Source organism: Ranitomeya variabilis, chromosome 1 (assembly GCF_051348905.1).
Source record: "Ranitomeya variabilis isolate aRanVar5 chromosome 1, aRanVar5.hap1, whole genome shotgun sequence".
Taxonomy (NCBI): domain Eukaryota; kingdom Metazoa; phylum Chordata; class Amphibia; order Anura; family Dendrobatidae; genus Ranitomeya; species Ranitomeya variabilis.
Window position 1 is genome coordinate 640,321,217 of NC_135232.1, and position 19,431 is coordinate 640,340,647.

The following is a 19,431-nucleotide window of genomic DNA, read 5'->3' on the forward strand; positions in this document are numbered from 1 at the left end:
GAAAAAAAAAAAAAAATATTATTCCCATAAATACATTTCTTTATCTAAATAAAAAAAAAAAAACAATAAAAGTACACATATTTAGTATCGCCACGTCCGTAACGACCCAACCTATAAAACTGCCACACTAGTTAACCCCTTCAGTAAACACCGTAAGAAAAAAAAAAAAAAACGAGGCAAAAAACAACGCTTTATTACCATACCGCCGAACAAAAAGTGGAATAACACGCGATCAAAAAGACTGATATAAATATCCATGGTACCGCTGAAAACGTCATCTTGTCCCGCAAAAAACAAGCCGCCATACAGCATCATCAGCAAAAAAATAAAAAAGTTATAGTCCTGAGAATAAAGCGATACCAAAATAATTATTTTTTCTATAAAATAGTTTTTATCGTATAAAAGCGCCAAAACATAAAAAAAATGATATAAATGAGATATCGCTGTAATCGTACTGACCCGACGAATAAAACTGCTTTATCAATTTTACCAAACCCGGAACGGTATAAACGCCTCTCCCAAAAGAAATTCATGAATAGCAGGTTTTTGGTCATTCTGCCTCACAAAAATCGGAATAAAAAGCGATCAAAAACGGTCACGTGTCCGAAAATGTTACCAATAAAAACGTCAACTCGTCCCGCAAAAAACAAGACCTCACATGACTCTGTGGAGCAAATGTGGAAAAATTATAGGTCTCAAAATGTGGAGACGCAAAAACTTTTTTGCTATAAAAAGCGTCGCTGGTTTCACACTTCCGTTTTTGTCTGCAGCGTTTTTTGCACAAAAAAACGCATGCGTTTTTTCCCTATATTTAACATTGAAAACGCATGCGGTTTTTTTGTACGCGTTTGGTCGCGTTTTCAAACGCATGCGGTTTTTTTCTGCATGCGTTCATTTTCAGAAATACAACCTGCAGTATTTTCTTGCGTTTTTAAGCACATGCGTTTGTTTGCGTTAAAAACGCATGCATTTTTATCGAAAAAAACAGAAAACACACTGAAAAGCCACCCACCACCATCAAGGTGATAAAGGGATCCAAACCCTAACTCTACCCCTAACCTCACCCCTAACCGTTTAATGAACATTTTCTGACAGTCATAGTGCCACGTATTTCAGTGCCACGTATTTCAGTGCCACGTATTTCAGTGCCACGTATTTCAGTGCCATGTATTTCAGTGCCACGTATCACGTATTTCAGTGGCACGTGTTTCAGTGCCACGTATTTCAGTGCCACGTATCACGTATTTCAGTGCCACATATTTTAGTACCACGTATTTCAGTTGCACGTATTTCAGTGCCACGTATTTCAGTGCCACGTATTTCAGTGCCATGTATTTCAGTGCCACGTATCACGTATTTCAGTGGCACGTGTTTCAGTGCCACGTATTTCAGTGCCACGTATCACGTATTTCAGTGCCACATATTTTAGTACCACGTATTTCAGTTGCACGTATTTCAGTGCCACGTATTTCAGTGCCACGTATTTCAGTGCCACGTATCACGTATTTCAGTGCCACGTGTTTCAGTGCCACGTATTTAAGTGCCACGTATCACATATTTCAGTGCCACGTATTTCAGTGCCACGTATTTCAGTGCCACGTATTTCAGTGCCACGTATTTAAGTGCCACATATCACATATTTCAGTGCCACTTATTTAAGTGCCACGTATTTCAGTGCCACGTATTTCAGTGCCACGTATTTCAGTGCCACGTATTTCAGTGCCACGTGTTTCAGTGCCACGTATTTAAGTGCCACGTATCACGTATTTCAGTGCCACGTATTTCAGTGCCACGTATTTCAGTGCCACGTATTTCAGTGCCACGTATTTCAGTGCCACGTATTTCAGTCACGTTTAGGGTTAGGGGTAGGGTTAGGGTTAGGGCTAGGGTTGGAGGTAAAGTTAGGGTTGGGGCTAAAGTTAGGGTTGGGGCTAAAGTTAGGGTTAGGGTTTGGATTACATTTACGTTTGGATTAGGGTTGGGATTAGAATTATGGGTGTGTCAGGGCTAAGGGTGTGGTTAGGGTTACCGTTGGGATTAGGGTTAGGGGTGTGTTTGGGTTAGGGTTTCAGGTAGAATTGGGGGGTTTCCACTGTCCAGGCACATCAGGGGCTCTCCAAGCGCGACATGGCGTCCAATCTCAATTCCAGCCAATTCTGCGTTGAAAAAGTAAAACAGTGCTCCTTCCCTTCCGAGCTCTCCCGTGCGCCCAAAAAGGGGTTTACCCCAACATATGTGTTATCAGCGTACTCGGGACAAATTGAACAACAACTTCTGGGGTCCAAGTTCTCTTGTTATCCTTAGGAAAATAAAAATTTGGGGGGCTAAAAATCATTTTTGTGGGAAAAAAAAGATGTTTTATTTTCACGGCTCTGCATTATAAACTGTAGTGAAACACTTGGGGGTTCAAAGTTCTCACAACACATCTAGATAAGTTCCTTGGGAGGTCTAGTTTCCAATATGGGGTCACTTGTGGGGGGTTTGTACTGTTTGGGTACATCAGGGGCTCTGCAAATGCAACGTGACGCCTGCAGACCAATCCATTTAAGGCTGCATTCCAAATGGCGCTCCTTCCCTTCCGAGCTCTGTCATGCGCCCAAACAGTGGTTCCCCCCGACATATGGGGTATCAGCGTACTCAGGACAAATTGGACAACAACTTTTGGGGTCTAATTTATCCTGTTACCCTTGTGAAAATACAAAACTGGGGGCTAAAAAATCATTTTTGTGAAAAAAAAAAAAGAATTTTTATTTTCACGGCTTTGCGCTATAAACTTTAGTGAAACACTTGGGGGTTCAAAGTTCTCAAAACACATCTAGATAAGTTCCTTGGGAGGTCTAGTTTCCAATATGGGGTCACTTGTGGGGGGTTTGTACTGTTTGGGTACATCAGGGGCTCTGCAAATGCAACGTGACGGCTGCTGACCAATCCATTTAAGTCTGCATTCCAAATGGCGCTCCTTCCCTTCCGAGCTCTGTCATGCGCCCAAACAGTGGTTCCCCCCCACATATGGGGTATCAGCGTACTCAGGACAAATTGGAAAACAAATTTTGGGGTCCAATTTATTCTGTTACCCTTGTAAAAATACAAAGCTGGGGGCTAAAAAATCATTTTTGAGAAAAAAAAATATATATATTTTCACGGCTCTGCGTTATAATCTGTAGTGAAACACTTGGGGGTTCAAAGCTCTCAAAACACATCTAGATAAGTTCCTTAGGGGGTCTACTTTCCAAAATGGTGTCACTTGTAGGGAGTTTCAATGTTTAGGCACATCAGGGGCTCTCCAAACGCAACATGGCGTCCCATCTCAATTCCAGTCAATTTTGCATTGAAAAGTCAAATGGCGCTCCTTCCCTTCCAAGCTCTGCCATGCGCCCAAACAATGGTTTACACCCACATATGGGGTATCAGCGTACTCAGGACAAATTGCACAACATTTTTTGGGGTCCAATTTCTTCTCTTACCTTTGGGAAAATAAAAAATTGGGGGCGAAAAGATCATTTTTGTGAAAAAATATGATTTTTTATTTTTACGGCTCTGCATTATAAACTTCTGTGAAGCACTTGGTGGGTCAAAGTGCTCACCACACATCTAGATAAGTTCCTTAGGGGGTCTACTTTCCAAAATGGTGTCACTTGTAGGGAGTTTCAATGTTTAGGCACATCAGGGGCTCTCCAAACGCAACATGGCGTCCCATCTCAATTCCAGTCAATTTTGCATTGAAAAGTCAAATGGCGCTCCTTCCCTTCCAAGCTCTGCCATGCGCCCAAACAATGGTTTACACCCACATATGGGGTATCAGCGTACTCAGGACAAATTGCACAACATTTTTTGGGGTCCAATTTCTTCTCTTACCCTTGGGAAAATAAAAAATTGGGGGCGAAAAGATCATTTTTGTGAAAAAATATGATTTTTTATTTTTACGGCTCTGCATTATAAACTTCTGTGAAGCACTTGGTGGGTCAAAGTGCTCACCACACATCTAGATAAGTTCCTTAGGGGGTCTACTTTCCAAAATGGTGTCACTTGTAGGGAGTTTCAATGTTTAGGCACATCAGGGGCTCTCCAAACGCAACATGGCGTCCCATCTCAATTCCAGTCAATTTTGCATTGAAAAGTCAAATGGCGCTCCTTCCCTTCCAAGCTCTGCCATGCGCCTAAACAATGGTTTACACCCACATATGGGGTATCATCGTACTCAGGACAAATTGTACAACAACTTTGGGGGTCCATTTTCTCCTGTTACCCTTGGTAAAATAAAACAAATTGGAGCTGAAATAAATTTTGTGTGAAAAAAAGTTAAATGTTCATTTTTATTTAAACATTCCAAAAATTCCTGTGAAACACCTGAAGGGTTAATAAACTTCTTGAATGTGGTTTTGAGCACCTTGAGGGGTGCAGTTTTTAGAATGGTGTCACACTTGAGTATTTTCTATCATATAGACCCCTCAAAATGACTTCAAATGAGATGTGGTCCCTAAAAAAAAATGGTGTTGTAAAAATGAGAAATTGCTGGTCAACTTTTAACCCTTATAACTCCGTCACAAAAAAAAATTTTGGTTCCAAAATTGTACTGATGTAAAGTAGACATGTGGGAAATGTTACTTATTAAGTATTTTGCGTGACATATGTCTGTGATTTAAGGGCACAAAAATTCAAAGTTGGAAAATTGCAAAATTTTCAAAATTTTCGCCAAATTTCCATTTTTTTCACAAATAAACGCAAGTTATATCGAATAAATTTTACCTTTAACATGAAGTACAATATGTCACGAGAAAACAATGTCAGAATCGCCAAGATCCGTCAAAGCGTTCCAGAGTTATAGCCTCATAAAGGGACAGTGGTCAGAATTGTAAAAATTGGCCCGGTCATTAACGTGCAAACCACCCTTGGGGGTGAAGGGGTTAAGGTCAAAATAGGCTGGGTCATGAAGGGGTTAAGGTTACTTTATTATTATTGTTTAATGCGTATCTTTTAATTATTTAAATAAAAAATGATTTTATTTGAGAAAGTAAGTTATCTGTGCTTTTTCTGTTTCACGGCTATGGGTTAGCGTTGTGTGATACGGACGGATTTATAGTATTGGGCAAGCACATAGTAATATTGGATCATTGGGTTGATTAAATCTCTGTGTACATTGTCTATTGACAGTGAGTTGCTTATCAGAGGACATGGTGTGGTTGGACCAGGACTCATGTGCACTGTAGTCCAAGCAGTGATAATCTCCTGGTGATAAAACCTTCAATGTATGGAAACAACAGCACCCATCTTAATAGGTGACACATCGCTGAAAACAGTGTCTCAGCCCCTACCTCATGCTGACCTCAGATTACATAGCAAAAACCTGCTGACAGTTTCTTTTTATTGCTTGCTACAGAGTATTCCATTGGGAGAGCGGTGTCCAGACTTACCCGCAAACTAACCACACACACTAATAATCATGTCCTCTTTAGTCACTCCACTTCTTTTATATTGCGGAGGACTCTTAAAGAGAGTCTGTCACCCAAAAAATCGTATATGAGCTGTGGCCACCGGCATCAGGGGCTTACCAACAGCATTCCGGAATGCTGTAGATAAGCCCCGATGTAACCTGAAAGGTATGAAATAAAGGTTATATTATAATCACCCAGGGGCGGTCCCGGTGCGGTCCGGGTCTGATGGCCATCTTTTTCTGGGTCCAGCGCCTCCCGTCTTCATAGGATGACGTCCTCTTCTTTTCTTCCTGCCGCGTCTCCGGCTCAGGTGTACTTTGTCTGCTCTGTTGAGGGCAGAGCAAAGTACTGCAGTGCGCAGGTGTTGGGCCTCTCTGACCTTTCCCAGCGCCTGCGCACTGCAGTACTTTGCCCTCAACAGGGCAGACAAAGTACACCGGAGCCGAAGCAGGAAGACAAGAAGAGGACGTCATCGTAAGAAGATGGGAGGCCCCGGACCGCGACGCCCATCGGATCTGTCCGCCCCCCAGGTGAGTATAATCTAACCTCTTTTTCTCATCTTTCAGGTTACATCGGGGGCTTATCTACAGCATTACAGAATGCTGTAGATAAGCCTCTGATGACGGTGGCCGCAGCTAATGTACGATTTTTGGGGCGACAGGTTCCCTTTAAGGACGCAATCATATGGTGGCAGGATCATGTATTTCAATTTCCGTAGCTATGTTACTGGTGAAGAGTAACATGCAGAGTATTGTGCTGGTTAAACTGAGCATCCAGTACCACATCTATCTTGGAAAAAGGACCTGGGAGGGTTCTGAGTGCTGCTGAAATGATTCAGCAGCCCAGGTATCGCACAGCTGTTCTGTGCAGGTCTTAGAACACCTCTACTGTTTCCTTTAGAACAATAGTGTTATGTTGTTTCCTTTTCTGGATAACTTATATACTTTTGTAACATTCTCTGTTGTTTTTTTTACCTTTCTCTTGCTTTTATTTTAATGCTGATTTTATCAGCAATGAAAGAAAAAAATTGCCAAATAGCTTCCTGCCCCCCATGCTGCCCCTTTCTCCAGTCCGCAGATAGATTAAGGCTGCCTCTCCCCCTGTCTGCTGCTTACCTACACATTACTGGTCAGTACAGCCACCCAAGGTGACTGTTATCACTTAATTAAATCCTTGCACGCTGAGATGAAAAAACAACAGTGCTCATTCATTCATAACCTGAGGAGAGAGGCCTGTCCTCCCTCCCTCTCTCTGCCTCATTCCTCCATTCCCTCCCTCTGTTTCTGCCTATCCCTTGCCAATTCTCTCTCTGCCTCTTATTTCACTCTGGCAGGGAACCCTGTGCACTGTTTTAGTTCTGTGAAGACATCATGTGACACATCTTGGCTCAGTCTTTACAGGTTCTGATCATCCTTTCTTGTCTCTGTCCCATTGTTTTGTAGTTGCTGCTGTCACTCCTATCTTTCTGCTACTCTTTTCATTTTATTCTCCTTTTTTTTTTTATTAATATCTGTTAATCTCTCCATGCTAGTCTCTGCTTTCTTAGGTGACTCTTGACATCCTTTGCTCCTTGATCTCTCCATTCTGTGCAGATATTTTTGCATTCACTTTAGCACTCGCAGACAATCTTCTTGCAGCTTAAGCCGCTTGTATAGCAACAGCTGATTAACCAAAGTAACAGGCTGTAACACACAAATCCATTGTACTTCTCACAGTTACGGTTACCGGTGTACGTGGAATGTTGAAGAATTGGGTTAGACATGTATGGCAGCCACAAGGTGGCACATATAAGTCCTGTAACAATTTATTAGCCGTCACCTTTTGTAAGTATTGGTCCTCAACCTCCACCTTGCCTAGATGTCATATACGTTACATTCCTATAGAGCTCATCCACTGGTGCCGTAAAGAAATGGATGGACAATTGTTTGGATTGGGGCCTTCTAAGACACCGGTAGAAATGTATTTGTGTGAAAAGAGACATTTTTGGATTGCCATTTGTGAAGGTTCACCCCATGGAATGTAAGGATTTAGATCAAAGAATTCGGTACCACATGTGACACTTTTCTGTAGATAATTTTCCTATAGTAAAAAAATACTTTGGCACACAAGTGATGAGAATAGGTAGAATCTTGGTGTATAGTTTTATTATAATCCGGCCCATTCAGAACAGAAAAAAAACAACGTTTCGATCATAAAAGACATTTGTCGATTTATATCTGTATGTTGGGGTGGTCGGAAGATCCGAGTGATGACTTAGCTAGTTCTGCATCACTCTGCTCTTATTGGCCACTCCACATTCAGATTTACCCTAATGGAGGCCTTATACTGTCGAAATGTTGTTTTTTTTCTGTTTGGCACGGGTCGGTTAAAATTATACACCAAGATTCTACCTGCTCTAATCACTTATGTGCCAAAGTATTTTTTGCTATTTGATGACAGAGTCTTTCTTCTGAGCACCTACTCACAACAACAGTTAGAGCGAGCTTATCTATTTTTCGATAATTTCTCTGTGGACGATCTTTGAATACTATGACAAAGACAAATGTGTGTGGATGTGACAACTTTGGAAGCGTTAATGCTACACCTCAACGTTTCAGACCAAACCGTAAATAATACCTGTGTTGGTGAAAATGATTGCAAGTAGAATTGAAAATATGCATGAATGATAAATGGTGCATTTCATCAGCATATTCATGCCAGTCGCAGTTGACCTTGATTACTTTGTGAAGTGGACTAGCATTGAAAACAAAAAATAAATTTCTTGTTATGTTCAAATACAGAAGTAGAAAAATGTCTGTCTAGCGCAGGAAAATTTACATTGAAAAAAAGTATTTTACAATTAGAATATATAGAGATTCCTTTCCTGGGTAGTTTTGTTTTAATTGGACATGCAATTGAGAGTACAAATTCAAGCTAATAGAATTAATTAACTAGTCAATTCCACTGTATGCGGTTTGGTAGCATTGTTCACTTGCAGGCAGCAGACATTCATTTTAATATGGGGCAGAATGATACCTGAATTACTCTAGCCCTTTACTTCCTCCCTGCTGATGTTAGATGGATGGATGGATCCAGAAAAGTGGGAAGATTTTTGGAGGAGGCAGGTGGAGGGGCAAGGGAATCACAGAGCGGAGGCAGGCGGAGGAGTCGGGGAATCACAGCCTGGAGGTAGGTGGAGGGGCAAGGGAATCACAGAACGGAGGCATGCGGAGGAGCCGGCGAATCACAGACTGGAGGTAGGTGGAGGGGCTGGGGAATCACAGAGTAGAGGCAGGCGGAGGGGCCGGGGAATTACAAACTGGAGGTAGGTGGAGGGGCTGGGGAACCACAGAGCAGAGGCATGTGAAGGAGCCGGGGAATCACAGACTGGAGGTAGGTGGAGGGGCCAAGGAATCACAGACTGGAGGCAGGTGGAGGGGCTGGGGAATCACAGAGCAGAGGTAGGCGGAGGGGCTGGGGAATCACAGAGCGGAGGTAGGCGGAGGGGCTGGGGAATCGCAGACTGGAGGCAGGTGGAGGGGCTGGGGAATCACAGAGCGGAGGCAGGCGGCGGAGCCGGGGAATCACAGACTGGAGGTAGGTGGAGGGGCAAGGGAATCACAGAGCGGAGGCAGGCGGAGGAGCCGGGGAATCACAGACTGGAGGTAGGTGGAGGGGCTGGGGAATCACAGAGTGGAGGCAGGCGGAGGAGCCGGGGAATCACAGACTGGAGGTAGGTCGAGGGACTGGGGAATCACAGCGGAGGCAGGCGGAGGAGCCGGGGAATCACAGACTAGAGGTAGGTGGAGGGGCTGGGGAATCACAGAGCGGAGGCAGGCGGAGGGGCCGGGGAATGACAGACTGGAGGTAGGTGGAGGGGCAAGAAAATCAGAGCGGAGGCATGCGGAGGAGCCGGGGAATCACAGACTGGAGGTAGGTGGAGGGGCAAGGGAATCACAGAGCAGAGGCATGCGGAGGAGCCGGGGAATCACAGACTGGAGGTAGGTGGAGGGGCTGGGGAATCACAGACTGGAGGTAGGTGGAGGGGCTGGGGAATCACAGAGCGGAGGCATGCCGAGGAGCCGGGGAATCACAGACTGGAGGTAGGTGGAGGGACTGGGGAATCACAGCGGAGGCAGGTGGAGGAGCCGGGGAATCACAGACTGGAGGTAGGTGGAGGGGCTGGGGAATCACAGAGCGGAGGCATGCGGAGGGGCTGGGGAATCACAGACTGGAGGCAGATGGAGGAGCCGGGGAATCACAGACTGGAGGTAGGTGGAGGGGCTGGGGAATCACAGAGCGGAGGCATTCGGAGGGGCTGGGGAATCACAGACTGGAGGCAGACGGAGGAGCCGGGGAATCAGACTGGAGGTAGGTGGAGGGGCTGGGGAATCACAGACTGGAGGCAGTTGGATTGGCTGGGGAATCAGACTGGAGGCAGGTGGAGGGGCAAGGGAATCACAGAGCGGAGGCATGGAGATGCGTTGGGAAATTACATACCAGTGGTAGACAGAGGGGTCGGGGAATCTCAGACAGGGAGGAGAAGACCCCGTGTACAGTCTGGCCCCTGTGCTCTGAAATCTAATTACCAGAAAACTTCAAATGGTGACTAAATTGGAACCACAAAATGGATTTCTTCACCAAAGGTATCAATGTAATTAGTATTACAGCGCCATTACAGCCAGGTCTATACTTTACATTACAATGTCGTGCTGACAGGTTCTCTTTCAGCAGAATTGGCACGACAGTCTAGTCGAAAAGGTTTCAACAAACCACTTTACATACTGGTAAAAAATAAAAAAAAACAACCCCCAAAAAATGATATGTTGTTTTGGTCTTCCTGTAGAATTTATTAATGCCCCCTTATCTAGGTTGCAGAACTAGACATGGATATTGCTAGATAAGTATCGGCCTTTGATATTTGCACATAGCTGTAAAATAACTCCATAAACTTTACAGTTCTTTCTTGAGGATAGATGTAATGAGCGCCAATCATCAGTATGTAGCATATCGATCAAAACCAATGTTGAGCGGCTGTCCCAATACTGAGAACATGGCATACCCCAAACTTACTTACTGGCATACACCGGTCTAAATGAATAAAAAATTCACAGCAATCATGAGGGTTTCTTAGTACTGCAGACTCCCTATACCCCATCCCAGAATTTTCAGTACACCCGAGCTTAGATACTCCAATATACTCTCAAATATTTAAGGTTAATTTTACTTCACTGTAATTCTATAATTGTCTATGTGTTTTGACAATCAATGTTATCTTCTGACCAATATTGTATCTAGCCATTGCTTTTTTTTTTAAATAGTATAACAGAGACGATCTGTCAGAAACCTTTTCAAAGTCCACCAAAAGTCTCATTTTTTTCTTGTCTAAACTGATGTCTTTCACTCAGAACAACGTGATCCCGTCCCGGTATTGAATCCACCGTAGTGGTTGCCTCAGTGTGTTCCTGTGGTAGGTTCCTAAAGGCCAGTTGGGCAATTTTGAATGGCTGCATAAACCCAAATCTGCACCTTATGAACACTACACAACTTAATGTGTGACGGTATTGTAGAATATCACTGTCTGGTCATAGCCAGAGATCTCTTTTGTTAAATTCTATTCCTCCATTAGGACATCTAGAGGGTTAGTCATTTAACTTTTCTAGGTTTCAAAATGGCGAATTTGCCTACTTATTCATCACTGTGGAAACAGGCGGCTTTGTCACTGACCACTACATAGATTTCCTGTTTACACCTCAGTGCTCGTTTTCACCTTGTGTTGTCTCTTCCATTTTTCCCCTGATGGGGAACAGAAATAGCAGAGGGAAACTAGTGTCAGTACTGAGCCCATAGTTTTCCACGGGATGTCCTCATTCCCCTGGTGAATTAGTTGTTGTGCTGGATTAGGCCTAGAACAAATTTTGGCACCAGTTGTGTTTGGCTTCAACTTAAAGAAGCACTCCTCCCATCAAAAATTTTATTTATCCTCTTAATATATTGCAATCATCATATTATATAGCACTGTGTGCCTACAATTGCTCATTTTGCCTTTCTACCCAGTTAATTATTATATTTTCCATTAGGTCTATGACATAACATGATTAATAACTGACTAGCTGAATCCTTCTAAGCTCCATGTAGGAACAGGAGGTCAATTTTTCCTGCATGAGTCATCACTGGAGTGGGATCAGCTGGGTCAGGAGTTGAAGAGGGAAATGACTCATACAGGGTCAAGAGATTTCTTGTTCCTATATAGAGCTTAGAAGGATTCAGATAGTCTGTTTTTAATCACATGATGTCATAGACCTAATGGAAAAGAGAAGAATTATCTGGGTAGAAAGGCAAAATGAGCAATTGTAAGTACACAGTGCTAGAGGATATAAACTTTGTTGGAAGTGCTTCTTTAAAATGAAAAATGGAATTCCAGCCCTACAAATATGGATAACTAATAGTAATGAGAGAATATACTCATTACTTCAGATTTCTCGAGCACGCTCGGGGGTCCTCCGAGTATTTTTTAGTGCTCGGAGATTTAGTTTTTCTTGCCGCAGCTGAATGATTTACATCTGTTAGCCAGCTTGATTACATATGGGGATTCCCTAGCAACCAGGCAACCCCCACATGTACTTATGCTGGCTAACAGATGTAAATCATTCAGCTGCGGCAAGGAAAACTAAATCTCCGAGCACTAAAAAATACTCGGTGGACCCCAAGCATGCTCGAGAAATCTCGAGTAACGAGTATATTCGCTCATCACTAATAACCAACCGTTTAGGAGATGTCATGGTTGTCTTATTTATTGGTGATGTTTTTAATTCTGGAGGAATACATTATTTTCCCTTTCTTGTTGGGTGTTCGTTTCGCCCCGGGATCTGACTCTGGGGCGCAAATTTGTGCTGGAGGTGTGTGCTTTTTTTCTGCTCGTGCTCCCTCTTCTGATGATGTGCAGAACTTTCTAATATCTCATTTTTCAACGCCAGGGTTTTATGCATTTGTCTATGTATTACTGTCTTTGCTTTTCCAGTGTACATTGTCTATCACTTTATGTATAACTGTGCTTTCCTCTTGTGTACCACACTTCCCCTTTCCCCCTTTTCGGCTGTCTCCTTCCTGTTTTCCTGCCTGTTTTCCTCCCTTCCTCTCCGTTTGTGACTGTCTCTTGTTCTTTTCCCCGCAGTCTCTGGACGGATTTGTATTTGCACTAAACCAGGAGGGAAAATTTTTGTACATTTCGGAGACTGTGTCCATCTACCTTGGCTTGTCTCAGGTGAGTGTCCCTCATCTGTCTCTTCACACTTGGAGCATCATCATTTATCTGTCATATGCATATGGTTTTTTTTTTCTTGAAAAAATGGCAAGTGCGTATGAAATCTTCCCGTTACCAAGTGTATTAAAATGGGAAATTGTCAAATGTCAATATATTTGGGGCGTTAAATAAACATTTAATAGTTAGCTATATTTTATTTTTTTCTCGCTATTATTATTGGGCAGTTTGCAAAAAAAGGAAAAGGTGATTGTCGGCATAAATAATAGAGTCCTATTCACTTACCGGAATCTACAAGTACACATCGTTCACCTATGCTGAGCGGAGGTATACATTTTGTGGGCTTCATGAATATTGATGAGACAGCAGCTTATCAGTTCATTAAGTATTGAGGCAGTGATGCCAGCAATGTCTGGGGTAGAGTTTTCTAACCTTTGTTTTACTTTGGGGAGCTCCTAGGATGAATATTCATATTTTGAACTATGGATCAGAAAAAGATAATAGGAGGGAGCACAATTCAATTACTTCTGTCTTATTATTAAGGGATTTTATTATATTTTTCTGTTGAACATAGAGAAAACGTCTGCACGTGTCCCCTACTGTCCACACAGTATGGAACACATTGTAGTGCTATACAAACTACTCCACACTCCCCGTTGGTGTTTTGTCCACGTGCTGCTTAGTATTCCTATGTACATGCCACAATAGCCTCCATATAGCAGTGTCCCGTTCATCCATCACTATATTACTACGGTATAGTGCCAGTAGCGCCATCTCAATGCTTAGGTCCTCACAGGGTATGATGACTACCAGAAGATGACCAGCAGTCAAATGTTTCACCATGTTTTATCCATATTCAGTCCAGATAATGGCTCCTTGTTGTATGTAACACCTCCATGTGCTACTGCTATGTCTCCTCCGTGTTTTAAGCATGCCCCTTTTGTCACACTTATTACCTCTTTGTGTACCATATGCACCTTCTCTTTCCACATGGCCAAGTTTCAAGTTGACTTTCTTGCGCTATGGAAATAATAAAAAAAAAAATATTATTATTACCGTATTTTACTTTATTGAGAAAATGGTTTTTTTTTCGCGTAGCATTTACATGTATATGATGGTGCCTGGGCAAGAAGTGCTGGCCAGCTAGATGGCGATGGCACTCCCGCCCTCTCTGGAGTTCATTACTGATGTGTATGTGTGATTATCGCATATTGATGAGCCAATTCAGGGTAAAGCCATGGGCATCACCCCATATTAATGCACCGCTCGCCTTGTCTCAGTGGGCTCTTGCTCTTTGCCTGATGTGACCTTGGAGAGGGCAGCAGTGTGTCCCCGGTGTCCTATTATCGGCTGTTCCTGGCGAAGCCGTGTGCCGTGGGATCTGACACTGTCACTGCTGTCTGCTTACCTATCCCATTAAATAAGATCGGGTAGAGAAATATCTGTGATGCATTTTAATAGCCCTGAAATAAGAAAATGGGCTCCAAAGTCCCACCTGCTTATCTTCCATGACACTTCACGCAAGAGCAAGCATTCAGTCTCCAATACTGAGTGCAGGAAAATATTTGGAAGATTTTAGATTTTTTTTTTAGTCCCTTCTGTCTACTTGTATTGTCATTTTACATAATTGCCATTTGGTGTTTTTCCATTAACGCTAATGCATTGACACACTATGGAGCGCTCCAGAGCATTGCTCCGAGGAAATCTGAGAACAGTCTCAATTAGGTTGTGCGGAACAGTCTGCCACGTACACAACTATGGTTTGTGTGCACAGTAATGTACGAGTAGTAATGAACTTCTTAGTACGCTGCAGCTATAAGGTAAGGCAGAGTCCTGTAAAGTAATGCACCTATAATCCAGCTATATGAATTATATCAAGCTTCTGCAGAGATGGTGCTGCTCGGTACTGCTGGTGTCTTAAAGGGCAATGCATGTATTGACCCATCACCAACGGCCACACACTTTTGTATATTTTTCATAGATTACTGCTATTTATTAAATAATACTTTTATTTTTACATCCAAAAACATGTTGTAGATGATTTTTAATATTCTATGAAAGTGAAGCTGTAATGACCAGTCAGATGAGCAATGTGATATTGTATAATCCCGCAATGAGCAGATGCAATGTGATGATGGATTGGTTATAACCTAATAATGTGATGGAGAGCAGCAAAGTGTCCCTGGTGTCCTATCGGAGGTTAGTAATGTGATAGAGAACAGAACATATTCCAGCAATAATTACCATATTTATTCTGCTGACGTATATAGTGCCATCACATACCACATCATTATCACTGCCCCCATTGGGGCTCACAATCTAGATTCCCTATTGGAATGTGGAAGGAAACTGGAGAACCAGGAGGAAACCCACCAAAACACAGGGAGAACATACAGACTCCTTGCAGATGTTGTCCTTGGTGGAATTTGAACGCAGAACCATGTACTCTACATGTATCTGTGTGCATTTTTATCTTTACTATTTCACTACTGAAAATCTGGAACATATTTGGGGGAGATTTATCAAGCTTAACTGAGCGAAACTTTGTGCCAAAAAGTGTCTTTCATGGCTGCACCAGATTTATTTTGTTTGAGACACTTCCTCCACCTTACTTGACAATATGCCATGTATCTCAGCTAAAAGGGTCTGTGGCTTAACATGCAAGGCTGCGTGCCAAGAATATACTAAGATTTTTGCTGCAAGTTTGTGGCACCAAGTAAGCCAACTAAAAGGTGATCTTAAATTAGGAGATTATTCGTTAAGCATTTTATGCCAAAAATTAAAAGTTGCAACACGTACAATAGTTGCAAATTTATTTTTTTTTACCAAAAATTTTGCCAATCATTAGTAGATGGTTCGTGAACTAGCACTGTCATATTCACTATATTTTAAGCCACAAAAGTAGAAATAAATTATAGCAGAAAGGGACAAAGTCTATGACTGGAGTACAGTTTTTGTCTCTAGTGTACAAGGAGCCAAAACTGCACAAAGTTCATTAAGCTGAACTCCTCTTAGTAATTTTGTCACACCTTACAGCTGTAGAAAATGCCTGTCTTGATGAATCCCCTCTTCCACGAGACAGTCTAAACGTGCTCTAGATTTATCAAACAGACTGAATTAATAAGCTAAATCTGCAGGATTTTAAGACTTGCGCCCCAATACATATGGTGGTAATGTTATCTGAGCCCACTGATACCGACGGATTCGCCCGAGATTCTAATATGTATGGGGACACCAGACAGATGATTGTCAGAGAAGTTATGGATACAGCATGTCTGATTTTCAACCTCTGATCCTATTGTTCTCTAAGATAAGCTGCATTAGAGATATCTGGCAGCAGCTCTCTCATAGAAAACATGGGAGAGAAGACCAACATTTCTGCCAGCTGAACAAATTGGCTGACCCATCGTTCAGCCGACCCATCGTTCAGCCGACCCATCATTCAGCTGACCCATCATTCAACCTACCCATCATTCAGCCGACCCATTGTTCAACCGACCCATTGGTTACCCCACCCATTGTTCAGCCAACCCATCGTTCAGCCTACCCATCCTTCAACCGACCCATCCTTCAACTGTAAAAAAAAAAGTACTTTTTCCTATCAGGTTTTGCTGCCACCTTATTTATGATGCACATGCACTTTATAATATAAATTTGGTATTGCCGCTACTTATATTTTCATGGCATATATACAGTATATATATATATATACATAGGTATGCACATATATGTTGAATCCCCACTGTGGTTATATTTATGATTTCTTTGATTGCCATTCATATGTCCCTGGTGTAGTGCTTTTTATGGTATTCTTTCCACCGTACCACTCTACCATATATTTTAATAAATATTGTTATATATACGTTATAATGGACCTTGTCTCGTTTTTTTTCTTCATGTTTTCCATCCTTCAACTGGCCAATCCATCATTCAGCTGACTCATATTTCAACCAACCCATCGTTTAGCCAACACATTGTTCAACCAATCCATTGTTCAACCGACCCATCGTTTAGCCCACCCATTATTCAGCCAATCTATCATTCTGCCAACCCATCGTTCAAGCAATCCATTGTTCAACTGACGCATCGTTTAGCCCACCCATCGTTCAGGCGATCCATTGTTCCGCCAAACATAGACATCTAAGTTGTGTGGGGGCTTAAGTTTTAACTGTGTAAAAATTGTGTGTGATGTTGGCTTTAGTTGTAGTCTGTATTCACAGTATTGCTGGTCAGTATTGGCAGCAGGTAATTTCCCTTAATGCATTGGGGAACAACTCTTCCTACATGCAATAACTCTATATTACATGTCCAATAAGGCAATGCACCATAGAATACCATATATAGGCATTAAGTCAGCAAGGAATGCTGGGAGATTTTAGCTCTGAAGACTATAAAATTGTCAACACAGCTCTAAACTATACTAAATAAAGACTGTAACCTAAAGTCCATTTACACTTTATGATGCTCAACATTAAAGAACCACTTACTGCCAAAAGTATTTGTCGGCCGGCATTCATTTAATAGCCCATTTACACAGGCCGACCCAGCTTCAGATGCACACTGAATGATCAGTAAAAGATCGGTCAGACCACATAGGCTGCCATTGTAATTGGCAGTGCAGGTCCTGTTTACACAGGATGATGTGCTGCCGAGAATGATAATCTTTTGTGCAAGCCAAACAATAATTTCACCCAATGAACAAGCGACTTGCTCATCCACTGGGTTATCGGCAGCCTGCTTACACTGCATGATTACCATGACTATTATGTTCACGATAATGATGTAGTGTGAATGCACCTTTAGGATGAGTACAAGAAAAGGAATGCAAGTTGTTTACAAGGTTTTTCTTCTGTATGGAAGCTGACATGGAGTTCATAGGTAAACCGATGCTTTATGCACAACCAGTGACGGTCTTCTGGAGGAACTTCTACATTTTATGGAATCAACTGTGGGTCACTTAGGAAGCCACATAGTAGTGAAAGTCCATTAGTGTGATGGTCAGCAATAAAGGAGTCCATTAGTGTCTGGAGAATGGGTAATATGGTTGTCCTGCTAAGTGATGCACTGCACTTTAGAGACAGTCAAGCTGAATGAAAGAGGACAGAGAATATAATCAATAACTTGTAGTAGGAAGCGCTTGTCTGAGCTCACTAAATAGATTTGGAAAAAAGAAGGAAATATGGGCAATGGCCTGTAGTGTTGATGCTTGGTAGGAATCTGGCTACACTTGGATTGCTGGTGCCACAAGAATTTGGCTTCGTGGACAGTGTTACCATAATTTACTTCTTCTACATCCAAGGTTAGGTTCAGGTTGACCTGAAAGCTGGTTTATAGATATCTAATTTGTTTTTTTTTACCTTGAGAAAGGCACTGAAATGCGTGGGTGTGAATAAACTACTCTTTGGATCTCATCCTTACCGTGAGTGCAGCTCATAGATTGTGATAATCTCATCTTTGCCAGACGATTATTTGAACGATGCTGACCTCCAGCCACAGGGCTGCAGCTATAGCACAGAATCAGAATTCTACAGGTGTTGTGTCATTACACAACCCTTACAGGTCACCGCTACCATCACACTCACCTCCATCTGGCTCCTTATAGAACTGCCCTATCATTGCATATTTGTCCTATCCAAATATTCCCAACTTATACATACAGACATAAAGGTCGCTAGCTGATGGTACATCTTGGATTGGCAATCTTTGTCCACTCTTCCTTACAGATCTGTCAGATTTTCAATTGCATCAGCTCTGGGCTCCAGCTGGGCCATTACAAAACTCTGATCTCCTTCTGGTGAAACCACTCTTTTGTTCTTTTGGAGGCATGCTTAAAGTTGTCTTCTTACTGAAAGGTAAAATTCCTATTCAACTTCAGCTTTTTAGCAGAAGCCTCAAAGTTTTGATGCATAATTGACTGATATTTGGAACTGTTCATAATTTCCTCCATCTTGACTAAAGACTCGGCTCCAGTTGCCAAAAACAGCCCTAAAACAAATGCTGCCTCTACCATGCTTCATTCTGGGTTTGGTGTTCTTTTGGTGATGCACAGTGTTGGCTTTGCGCCAAACAGACCTTTTGGAATTATGGCCAAAAAGTTCAATCCTTTTTAACCTGTACAACTGTAGAAAACTGCAACTAAGGATGTGTTCACATTTGCATCCATCATTAACAGAAATTATAATGTAGTACGGCATCCATAGCCTGCCAACAATGGAGGAAACAAGTTACAATGGGATTAATTGGCTTTTGCTGTAGTGTATGTTTTCATAAAAACATAGCACCATATGACCGATTGTGTGACAGTGTCTCCTAAAACTGAACAAAGCCTAATACTCAACATATGCACCCAGAGATCTCCGTACGCAGTCACAAAATATATCCACAGACAAATATTGATCCAGTGGATCCAAAGGTATCATCTTATTATTTGCTGGACTGAGAAACTGTACATTGCTATAACTTTGATTTTTCATGTCCCAAACTGATGCACTTTTTTATGCTGCCACATACAACAAAAATATGTATGTTGGGCTGTATATTTGTTGCTTTTCCAATGGCTTTCTATGGGGAACTAGTGCAACACTTCCATAAGCTGGATGTTTACATAGATAGAATTTACAAACACAATGTGAATAGAGACTAATATTATGATATCACTGTGCTGCATAGCATAATTTTTGATGCACCAAGTGTCATGGCACGGGTCGTAACTGCAGTATAAACCGAATGAACACAAGGCACGTAGGTGAAGAACATTTT

General features: G+C 42.2%; 1 protein-coding gene across 12 annotated transcripts in view; it reads left to right on the forward strand.

Annotated features, from left to right (window-relative positions):
- The window catches only part of NPAS3 (neuronal PAS domain protein 3), a 616,056-nt gene that overhangs the window by 469,248 nt on the left and 127,377 nt on the right, over nt 1-19,431 (forward strand). For 11 of the 12 annotated variants that reach the window (XM_077261116.1, XM_077261123.1, XM_077261174.1 and 8 more), the window contains one exon: nt 12,586-12,675. The exons of the other annotated variant lie outside the window; for it this stretch is intronic. In XM_077261116.1, the coding sequence (XP_077117231.1) occupies nt 12,586-12,675 (90 nt within the window). The remainder of the gene's footprint in view (nt 1-12,585; nt 12,676-19,431) is intronic. 12 annotated transcript variants of the gene reach the window in all.